General features: G+C 39.6%; 1 protein-coding gene across 1 annotated transcript in view; it reads left to right on the forward strand.

Moving 5' to 3' along the window:
* The window catches only part of ecel1 (endothelin converting enzyme-like 1), a 37,720-nt gene that overhangs the window by 6,720 nt on the left and 18,738 nt on the right, over window positions 1–12,262 (forward strand). The window contains exons 3-7 of the mRNA XM_088428528.1: window positions 1,909–1,977; window positions 2,360–2,470; window positions 2,559–2,651; window positions 4,876–5,000; window positions 11,266–11,488. Of these exons, the coding sequence (XP_088284654.1) occupies window positions 1,909–1,977; window positions 2,360–2,470; window positions 2,559–2,651; window positions 4,876–5,000; window positions 11,266–11,488 (621 nt within the window). The remainder of the gene's footprint in view (window positions 1–1,908; window positions 1,978–2,359; window positions 2,471–2,558; window positions 2,652–4,875; window positions 5,001–11,265; window positions 11,489–12,262) is intronic.

Raw genomic sequence — 12,262 nt, forward strand, 5'->3', positions numbered from 1 at the left:
GAAACAACAGACAAAGGCCATTATTGGACTATGGGACAAGATTTTATTATTTCCGTGACATTGTCAATTTTGAATTAATGACATCAGAAGATGGTGTCATTATTTTAGTTCTCTACCGGTTTTGAACACCCTTACTTTCACTTTTTTGAAAACACTTTCTCCTCATGCAAACAATGTAGAACCATTCTTAGGTGTCTTAATAACGTGCCTGTGAAATGTTTTTGTCAACTAAACAAACGGACCTACAACTAGTGCCACATGTCAAAGATTATGTGCATACAAAAAACTCTATGCAGTTGATTGGCAGTATCAGATGTCAAAGACAACCTTGGTTAAAAAAAAATAAAAATTAATGCAATTGTTAAATTGGTTTTACACTTTCAGATAATTTTTTTATGGGTGAAAAAAAAAATCTAGACCTACACGGCGCTGTGTGGAAAAAAAATATTGCCCTTTAATTCTAATAACTTGCTGGACCACCCTTAGCACGAATGGCAGAAATCACACCTTTTCTAAAACAGGCAATGAGTCCTTCACATACTGTTTCTGTGATTACATTTTTGCTCACTCTTTCTCACTGAATTCCCCACATAGTTTAATTCAGCAACGATGGAGGGGTTTCCAGCTTTAATCACTTCTCTCAGATTCAGGCCTGGACAGGTCTGAACTGACTTTGAATTTGACTCACAAGTTGACTTGTTGATGTGTTTTGAATTGTTGTCCAGCCGCAAAATCCAAGTGTCCCTCCGGACAGGATTTCCCCATAAAAAGCAAAATTCATGGTTCCATCAATTGCAGCAATACATCCAGTTCTGGAATTAGCAAAGCAGCCCAAGAACATCACAATTGCATTGTTCTTGTTTGCAAGATATAAGGAAAACATACACATTCCAAAAAGATCAACTTCCATCTCACCACTGCATTTTTTTCATACTTCCCTGGTGGAGGCGGAGATGGGACACAGCCTTGTTGACAGCCAAACTTCCTTCCATTGTCTCCCATTCAATATGCCTCATTTTCTTTGTCACATTTGGACCAATCTGAATCAGTCTCACAATTTTCCAGAGGCAAAATTGATTGATCAAAGTCCTTTTTGTCTGTACTGACTTGGTTAAATCACGAGACTAACTCAGATTCATCATCACGTAATGGTCATTTAATGGAAGATCAATGGAATGAAGGATCGGCAGTCAATGAGGTTATGTCGCATGTCTGCTCTCATCTGGTCAAGCATGGCTGTGCGTATGATGCCTTGGAAAAATAGTTTGATAAAACTTCTATAAACTTCTTGTAATATAACCGGCAACATAAAGAAAAAACGTACTTAGATACGGTTTTTGTATATGAAACATCATTTTCCTTCTGCTGGCCGTTGGTGTATTTTATGTAATTCCTTGACTGAAAATGTCTCAACTCAAAGTAATCATGCAAGGTTTTGCGTGGTGAAAATGAAGTCAGCTTTCCAAATTATGTTATTAACCAGTTATATTCATGTGTTAGTATTTTTTCAGACAGTTTTTTTTTCCTATAATACATGAAATTTCCATTTGTAAGCTGTACACACACACACACACAAGTTTGTCTGACTTAGTGGGGCCCTCCAAATAACATGAAAAAGTCCTGAACCCCTAACCTTAACCATCACAACTGATTGCGTAACTCAACCCTCAACCTAAATCAGTTTCAAAGCAAATCTTGACCCTCAAAAAGAGGGTTGGACACAGTGACAAAACCCATAATATGTTCCCATAAGAAAGCCGCACACGTTATAAATAAGTAAAATAACATATTAAGAGTATCCTCCATCTAATTAGGATGCTAGTTTAATTGATTGAAAGATGATTTATTAGCTTGTAAAAATTGTCAATTTCATGAGGATGTGCTATTGTGGATTTGACGTTTTTACAGATTGATCAGGAGGGACTTACGCTGCCTGAAAGAAGCCTTTACTTGGGTCAGGATGAGGACAGTGTCAAGGTAGAAATCACTGCTTTTGTTTATTGGGACCATTCGTCATTTACTTTTCCCATCCATTTTCTCCCTACACTTTCTGCTCTCACTTTCGATTGGACTATATCCATGCCCCCCCCCCCCTTTCCAATATGATGCCTTTCTGCACCCTTCATTGTCACCGAGTTCACCTGCTTGTCTTTTCCCGCTTTTTCCCCCCCTACTTCCTCATCCCTCTCCCATCTGTTCTATTTACTTGCCTCACTCATCTGCATTAATCCACCTGTTTTCGTTTGTGTCCCACTGTGCTTTTGTTATCCTTTGCACCTCGCCACATGTCAGGCCGTCACCAGCTGTTATTGATGATGCTCCTCCCCTCGATTAGTGCTGAAGTCATTGTGCCTTTCAGATCTTGGCGGCATACAAGGCCCTGATGGAGCGCTTACTGAGCATGCTGGGAGCTCACAACGCCACACAAAAGTCCAAGGAGATTATACAGCTGGAGACTCGTTTAGCCAATGTGAGCTGATTGTGTGTGTGTGCGCGCCTGTTTATATGCAAGCATATACGCGTGTGTATGTGCAGTGTTCAGTAAAATCTCTCTGCAGATCACCATGTCAGAATATGATGACCAAAGAAAGGACGTCAGCACGATGTATAACCGCATTACACTCAGGCAGCTGCAGCGTACCGCTCCTGGTGTGAGTACTATACACACATACACACACGCAGCCCAAGTGAATCACAAAAAGTGTCCGCCCTGCAGGACTTAAGATTGAGGCTTGAATGCAAGAAGAAGGAAGGAATATAAGCGGACATTGGAGGGTGTTAGACATGATGGCAGGAGGAGGAGGAAAGGTAAATTGGATTTCGAGCGAGGAGAAGAAGGAGGAGGCACTACCCCGAAGCAGTGAGCACGCTGACAGAGATCCTCAAGATGTTCTGTGGTTAGAAGTGGGAGACACACGGAGAGAAAAAAAAAATAAAAACGAAAGATAAAATGCCCGATTTGAAATTCTCGGCCGGAAAAAGAGATTAAATATATACAGAGTTTGAAAAAAAATAACATACTCCGAGAGTGATATGCGAATCTTAAAATGGTGCCAAAGATGCAGATTGAGAATTGAACTGAAACAGAAGCATAGGAAGCACTGTGTGCTTGCGCAACCAATTTGCTGTCAATTGGATCTGGAGGATGCTGATGAATTAAGGATGCAAATTTTGTTTACATGATGCGTAATTAAGAGGCTTTGCTAACTGATTCCTCAAAATGAATTTGCGGAAGGCAGCTGCTCTGAACCGCTCTTGAGCTTTTTTCCACTTGGTCTTTGCTTTAAACTATTTGCATCCCGAGGCAACTCTCTGACTCGAGTCAAGTCATTTTGTCAAACAAGGAAAAACATTCTCATTAATTTAATTGGATCCTCTTAAAAAAAAAATCTCTGCTATTATTAATGGAAAGCTGATATTTTGCTGACTTGTTAAAGTAAGATTTTTGTAATAATTTTTGTTCTTGAAATTATTTGCACTTACACTACTGTCCACCCTCAATTTTTTCTTATTTTGAAAGTACGGCTCAATATTTAAATTTTATTTTCTTAAGTGTAGCTGGAGTGCAGCATTCCCATCCTGTTTGTAAAGTGTAATTAAAAACGGACTTTTGTTATTAATCACATGTATGTTAATTTTTTCAAACTCTGTATATATTTAATCTCTTTTTACGGCCGAGAATTTCAAATCAGGCATTTTATCTTTCGTTTGCTAAAAAGCATTTGACCTCTGAGTCTGATGGTCTTGGAAAAAAGTTACCATCTTACATTGAGGCCTGATTTTCAGGTACTGTTTCCACTGTGTGAAACTGACTAGTGACCGGTACCACCTTTGCTCAAAGTCATATGGGATAGGCTCCAGTTAGCCTCAATAGGATACACATTGGGGGATGGATTGATGGATGCGCTTATATATTACTAGCAACTGTAACCACAATATGTTATATAACGAACGAGGTCATATTTCTGTACATTGATGGTCAATCATTGATTGTGTAGTGATTTGCCCGCTTACTTATTTATTAATGCTGCAGTAAAACCATTACAAGGGCCTGTGAAACACTCCTACATTAATTTTAGCACCACAAAAAATGCTTAATGCAGCCAAGGTAAGAAATCTCAGTCAGCAGAATCTGTATTGTATAAACAATATGCAATATTGACTGTGAATATTGACTTATGAATCTTCGCCTTGGTTTTCATTAAGGTAATGGTCCGGCCTAGATTAGACGCATTATAATGAAGTCTGTGATTACGCATTCTTAAGTACTGTATTCTTCAACAGTATAATAGAACATTTGACTTATTGGGTTGGGTTAGAATGGGACATTGTAATTTGTTAAAAGAAAAAAAAAGTAGAGCTTTCCAGTGATGGAAAGGTTTGAATAAAATTGCAAACGTACAGCACTATGCATTTCTCAAAAATATGTTTGGTTTCGAAATGATTTTGCCAAATGTTTTATTTGATTAATACATTGTTGCTCTAGCACTGCACTAATTGTGTGGTTCAGTATGTTCAAGCATCTGATTGCGGGCCGAGCCCCAGGAATGGTCACTGCCTAGAATTGCCTCTGTTTCTGATTCTGAAAAAAACATAACACACAACAAAGTCAAAGCATCAACACTGTGATAAGCAGAAAGAAAAATGCATCTTTTGAAAATGGAAAACGGCTACTAGAGAAATCTGACCCTATTTAAAATAGCACTGCTGTAAATACTGTTAATCATGTAGTCCGTTCAGATTTTCGAGCCCCCCCCCCCCTCGAAAAAAAAGGTTAATCAGTCATTCAAATAATTCCATTAGCATTATGCATTAAAAGTGAAACAACAAATTGTGTATTATACTTGCAATGCCAAACTACATGTCTGACCACAGCTTCACTGGAAACGCCTGCTGGATAAGATCTTCCATGACAACTTCTCTGAAGACAAGGAAATCGTGGTGCTTGCCACTGATTACATCCAAAAAGTGTCAGACATCATCAAGACCACATCGAAAAGGTAAACGACAAGTGACTAGGCAATGGAGTGAGGAGGTTATGAAAGGTTGGATTTAGGGGGTGTGGGAGAAGGCCACTCACATTTTCCAAAATCGATTGGATTTGATGTATGCATTGTTAGGTGGCTCTTGTTTGAGCTTGCATTGGCGCTGTCTTTGAAATTGCATTGTGCTGCAAGAGTGGATTTTGCCATTGCATTCTCTTTTGTATGGAGCTGTCATATAACAGTTTTTTTTTTTCATGTCCTTCTGTGCATGCACATTTGAGTATGTTAGTGCACATCAGTTCCTGTTGAATTACCTTTCAGTTCTACAGCAGATGATTATTATTGATCTACCCACACTGTTCTCCCGCATGCACACGCACATACCACACATTGTTCTCTCCCCTTCTTGTTCTTGACAGGCTGCGGGGCTATACCGCGACAAGATGTGTGTTAGAGCCACTGACAGCTCGCCAATAGTCACTGTGTGCTCTGCACAACAACACTCAAGCTGCACGCATGACAGACTGACTGGTTGACTGGCGGGTGTATTACTTTTTTGTCATTAATGTGGAAAAATGGGTTGATGTCATACGTGTCATACTCCCACATACCATACATACATGGCAGCCATCTACAGTAAACATCAGCTCCCCTTAGACTTCAGGGGGGAAATAATAGTGAACCTTGTAATAAGTTCTCCTCTTTTGTAACACCAGCGCTTCAAAAGTTTTGCATTGAAAGCTGTTGTTTAGTACCAAGTACCATATTTTCAGGTGTATAAGCCGCACCAGAAACAAGAGCAGCACCAATATAGTTTCAACATAACACCGACACACTCGGATTGTTAGAATACTGCACCAACACAACAATAACGTCCCTGTTTGCATTTACTCGTGGAGTGTGCCCCCTAATGGCGAGTAAAATAGCAATTCAAACACCAAATAAAAACTTTGACAGTGTCTTTTTCTATCTCCCTTTGTATACCGAGACAAGGCGGTGGCTAGTGGAGGTAGCTAGTAAAAAATAAAAATAAAAGAATGCAGATAAACCGCACTGGCCTATAAGCCGCATGGTTCTAAGCATGAGATTAAAGGGACATCTTATGGTCTGGAATTCACGGTAGTCTCTTTTACACTGATAGCAAGAAAGTAAAGAAAGTAAATAACGCCATCAGGAATACTCTCCAATAAAACGTGATCTTGATTTTAGCTAATAGAATCCATCCAATCCATTTTTGTGTCTGTGCCTGATGACTTTGTACAAGAGGCAAAGTACACTCTTGCTTCCTCAAGGGCACATATGGACAAACACCATCACTGAAAACATCTTCAGTTGCCTTATCATACATTTTTTTTTTTTTTTTTTGCAATGTTTTAGGAAGCTGGACTAGCCAGAGAACCCTTGTGAAAGTACTCAAAACTTTACAACTTGGAGGCAAGCCTGTTCCTGCCACATTTTCAGAAAATGTTAATGAGAATGAATGGAAATTAATAACATATTTCAAGTACAGTTATTTTAGGTGTATGTTTTCTGATTAAGATTAAAAAATGTCTGGCTTTTACAATTCACTATCTTTAAACTAAATATGAGGGTAAAAGTGGAATGATATAGAACTAAAACAGCCAATGAGATTCAAGATTAGTCATCAAGTTACACCTGAGTTGTTATTACTGCTGCAACTTATGGTTTGTCCCATTAGGCCTCGCTGCAGTTTGGCTCAGTTTTTACACCATTCGTGGAGTGTGGAGTTTGCATGTTCTCCCCCTGCCTGCATGGCTTTTCTTCGGGTACTCCCAATTCCTCCCACGTTCCAAAAAGAGGAGAGGTTAAGATCAAGAATGGACAATACTTTCTTACGCAAAACTCAACCTAAATAATGGACACCGACGACAACGTGTACATATCTCAACTCCAGCATTCACATTCCGTGACCCCTGTAAAAGTGATGGCCTGATTTGGGAAAGGTTGTCAAGTTAAGGTTAGAGATCCTCATGCTATTATCACTTCACTTGCACAAGCAGAAAAATAAAAATGTGTCAGCCATTCGAGGAGCTTTATCTCCAAAGGTTGGTGGTGGTGCCCCCGATGTATCGTAGTACCTCTAACAAATCTGTCACGCTGTTCCAACCGGCCAGCAGTAGCAATCCTTTACCAAATGCACTAAACATGGATGGCGCTTGCATCGAAAGGTAGAAAATTAAACCGCTCATTTGATTTGGCAGCGAATGAGTTAGCCTGTTTTATGTACCAATTACTGGAAAAAGTCATTCCAAGCATGTTCTGGATGAACTGCCAGAACCATAACACCCTGGTCCACTACCCTAATGTCCAGCAAAGCATCACTGCAATAATGGATTTTTTTTTTTTTTCCAGCAAAATACAGACACCCAAACTCTTCCAATTACCCTCTCAGGCTAAAATATCGCGTTGAGATGCTTGTTTGTTTGGTTTTTTGTTTGTTTTTGTTTTTACCTGTAGCAGTCGGTAAATATCCCAAACAAACTCCTCAGTAGTATCCTATTTATCATGAAAATCATTTTATTCCTAAATACCCACACGACTAAATGGACGGACAGATGTTGAATTATGGCAGAGTCTGCGGCGGCATCTCCAAATAGAGATGTGAAAATGTAATCATTACGTGTGTGATGTTATATCTGCCTTTCAGATAAACAAACTGTTGTGCGTGCTTCAGTATACATGATGATAAAGTTGAGCATGAGTTCAAGTCTATAACAGAACTTTTAATGAAATCATAATTATACTTCTTAAACACTCTCAAACTACAACCAACGGCCCACTTGTAAAAATACGGTTTTGCAGTGCACACACGTCTGAACACCCTCCTGTACATCAAGGGAGTTGAGGGTCATTGTGGGTGTGATCACTGTTCGTTGGATAACATGGAGGGGAGTTGCTGCTAATGGATCAGAGAAAGTAGTCTGCTGCATGAAATATACTTCTAAGAGTCTACAAAGTCCAAATGTACACACTGAGATTAAGAAGCAACCAGATTTGAATCCTATTACTGGCAGTGGTATTGGCTTGCCTGTGTGAGCAAAGTAAGTATGGACGAGTCTACCACCATCATTAATTTAGAAGAACATTGAGGAGATATGAGATAAAAAGGTTCTTCAACGCCAAACCTGTTCAACCATGCCTCAGTGGGCTTTTTGTTGGAAGCTGTGAACGTGGAGCTTCTTTAACCTTCACTTGATTTACAAATAAAAATAAAAAAAGGAAAAACGTCCCTTATTCACCAAGTCTTTTTCTCAGAAAGGTCAGTAAAAGTTCTTAAAGAAGTTCTTAAAGAGCATTCGAGCTTTTCCCTTCACTCCTGCAGCGAAAGCCAGTGGGCTAAAAAAAAAAAAAAAGTAACCCTGTGACGAAAAGGTTACAGGTCCAATTTCCAGGATACGAAGAGGTTCTGACACCTCCAGCGTGAATGAGCAAGGCACATTGACTGGCCCCGAGCTTTTTTTCTCACATTCATGGCACTCGCCGATATGTAAGTGTAGCCAAAAGCAATCACACCTCCATCTCGTCCTGCTCGGCCAATTTTCTTGTCCTCCTTTCCCTTTCTCCAGCCCACTCTATGGCGTCTCTAGCCACTGCAGTGACTGCAGCCGATCCCATTAGCCAGATGAGCAAGCCTCCAATGGAGGAGAAAGCATAATGACAACACCAGAATCTCTCACACACATTCCTCCCCTCACCACTGCTCCTGCTCCGTCTGCTCCTTCTGTTCATCGTCACTCTCAAGGGTGTGTGAGTGTGAGCTTGGCACGTCAGTGTGTGTCATTTTTAATGGTTTGCTACTTAACGGTGGTCCAAGCTTGGGGTGGGGGGAGTAGACTGTATAGTCTAATTTATGGTGACTCTGTATTTGTGCGCTATGTGTACGATACCATATCTGTTTAGGCCCCTGCAGCTCAGAATTCTGTGTGTTGTCCTGCTTTCAAAACACACACGCAGTCTAGTTATAATGTCATTTACGGTTCACCAAATTCCGGATTTCACGGCGCTTAGCACCCATGGTCACGAATGAAAGTTTAGAAAATATGCGGTTGTGATACACAAAGGTACTTTGGGTGAAAAACCTGTCCTAAAACATGTATTTTTTTGCTATGTGTTTTGCAGTTGCCGAGCATAGAATGCAGACTGTTAATCTTATAACAGTATAGAAATGTATTTGCATCTTAGCCCTGAAAAAGCGGAGCTATTGCAGGTTTGGAATATACAGTAGGAGACGCTCAATCTCACCCATTACCCTTCAGGGTCATTACCTTTGTAAATGGGAGGACAGTGTCTTTTCATCTCCCTAACTAGCCTCATTAAAATCCATTCAGCTAATGAGCCCTCACTCCTTCACTAATTAAGACCCAATGGTTGATCTGTACATTCTGCCGTTTCTCCATTACCATGCTGACACATTATACATGTTATCAGACAGGAGGTCTTGACCTTTTAGGTGGCTATAAAGAAGGATAAGTGCAGTCTCACCTAGTCTCTGCTCTGCAGAACGGGATGTCAATGAAGTTGAGACACTGAAGATACAACGTACCTCTCTCTCTCTCTCTCTCTCTCTCTCTCTCTCTCTCTCTCTCTCTCTCTCTCTCTCTCTCTCTCTCTCTCTCTCTATATATATATATATATATATATATATATATATATATATATATATATATAGTAAATTCACATGAAAACCTTTATATAACCTTTATTTACCTACCTATACATATATATATATATATATATATATATATATATATATATAAAGGTAGGTAAATAAAGGTTATATAAAGGTTTTCATGTGAATTTACTTTAGAAACCAGGCAGTTGGGGGCTTTGCTCGTGTAATTAGTAGCAGCAGGCATTCTTACAATGGTGACCAACGTGGATCCTTACTATTGTTCCCAAAAAAAAAAAGAATTCTTATAATAATGTGTGTACGAATATACTCCGTATCTTGAATTCAGTTTCATAATCTATCATTTACGAGCCTCTATCCTCCAAGCTTGTCTTCCTTTACCTTTTGTCATCAATTACGTTCACGACACAAGTGCTTTATTGGCTGGACCTTCAGAGTAATGTTGCCAACCTCTTCTGATTCCATATCTGTCATACACAGGTAGAATAAAATCGGGAAGGAAACAATAACAACATGCCTTGTGCCTCAGATGGATCCTCACAATGGGAGTGGGGCGCCTGTCCCCCACAGCACATTGAAAGAGTGCACCCAGCAGAGTGGGGCACAAGAGCACACCGACATTGTGTCATCAGGCACGAAACTCAACTTGAATGCATAAATGAAAGCTCTAGTCACTTTGTTTCTCTTCTTACCGCACCGAACTTGACTGAGCCAAACATCTCTTCTTTTGTGTTCATTGATTGTCTTGCACTCTCATTTCTCACTTCTTAAGACACTTTGAGAGCAAAAGTTCTATGGCCTTGTTGTCAGGTTGTATGTTATCAAACACTTCCTTGAGGTGGTCTATATATGTATACTGTATATATATTCTTAGTTGGTTCATGTTTGTGTTCCCATTGCTTCTTCAGTGTCCCGTAGGTGTGATTGCATGCTACTTCTCACCTGTCTTCGTTAACCTGCTTCCCCTTTGTTGGCCTATCAGCCCCCTGTTCCAATTGTCTCTTGTGCAGGTGCTCCTTGCTGGCTCATTAGTTTTGAGTGTATCGTACTTATCTTGAATGACATCTGGTTTCGAGTGTACTTAAGATACTGCAAAGGAGGCACAGTTAGCTTAGTTGATTGATGACCTTTCTCAGAGTGTTCAGTTTGACTTCAAACATGACAATATACTGTATGTGTAGCATTATTATGAAAAAAAAATCTAATTTGGCATACTAGTTAAATGGAAATTTGGATCAAAGTTCAGAAACTAGATTTTAGCTTCAGTTTGAATCAGTATAGCATCGATGAAACCATCCACCAACTTTTTTATTCCTTCTTGCCCGGAATGTCCTCTCTGCTATCTCAGGAACTAGATGCGTTCTGTATCCCATTTTGCTTTTGACACTAATAAAGGTAGCTCAGCAAGTTCAAGGCCTTTTTTTCCATTTTTGTTTTTCTCAAACTACAGTACCTCGCTCTTGGGATCTCCAAGGGTGGTGTGACTTACTAAAAAAAAAAATAAATAATAACAACACTGATGTATTGATGGAATTTTAACACAATTGTTGCCAGAGTGATACTTTGATTATTTGTATGTTTTACCCAATAACGGCCTCCTTTGTGGGCTTCCTGTGCCTTGCACTTTAGGGTTCTCCATAACTACATGCTGTGGCGCATTGTGGCAGCGCTAAGTGAACATCTGTCAACCGCCTTCCGGAGCACCATCCATGAGTTTTCTCGAGAGATTGATGGCACGGAGCAGCAGCTGGAGCTGGGCAGACTGTGCCTCACGCAGGCCAACAAACACTTTGGCATGGCCCTGGGAGCTCTCTTTGTCCAGCAGCATTTCTCTTCGCAGAGCAAGGCGAAGGTAAGAATGCAAGCTGGCGAGTGGCGGCGGCGGAAAATGAATACAAACCTGTTGTTGTGTTTTGTTTGTTCTGATAACAATGCGCAAAATGGGAATATGTTTCCAATGATTGGAATCTGGACAGTTTGAAAGCGTACAGCTTTTTAAGGTAATGAGAAGAAATCTAAATTTGACCTTGGCCTCAAATTGGATGAAAGTTTTTTGTCATTGTTCCAAAATTTGGACATGACTTTATGTTTCTTGCATTTCTTTCTTACATTTCATTTTGGGCTTCTGAAACAACCAGATGATTCTCTTGGTTTGCAGAGCTCCAATCTGAAAATTCCATCCGTGGCCATCATAATGCTCTCGAAGCCGGTTCCCACTAATCCCACACCTCTGGCCCTCTATCACCTGCAGTCTGTCTTTTTTCCACCTCGATCCTTCTACATTGTTATTCTTATCTCACTCTCTTGGCCATTCTCAAACATGGGGTTATAGTTCCCATTTTTGAACCTCTCAACAACAAAATCTCATCCCTCACATTTGAATTCAATGTTAATGTTGAGCCACTATTTGTTAACTTAAAAAAAATGCATATTTTTGTGAATCCTAGGTGTGTGTGTGTGTGTATATATATATATATATATATATATATATATATATATATATATATATATATATATATATATATATATATATATATATATATATATATATTTCTGTTTTTATTTTTGTTTTTCTCAAGTGTTTGCTTAACGGAGGGTCTAAAAATGCCAACTGTTTGTTTGTAAT

This window comes from Hippichthys cyanospilos, chromosome 11 (assembly GCF_059441005.1).
Source record: "Hippichthys cyanospilos isolate Australia breed blue-spotted pipefish chromosome 11, RoL_Hcya_1.0, whole genome shotgun sequence".
Taxonomy (NCBI): Eukaryota; Metazoa; Chordata; class Actinopteri; order Syngnathiformes; family Syngnathidae; genus Hippichthys; species Hippichthys cyanospilos.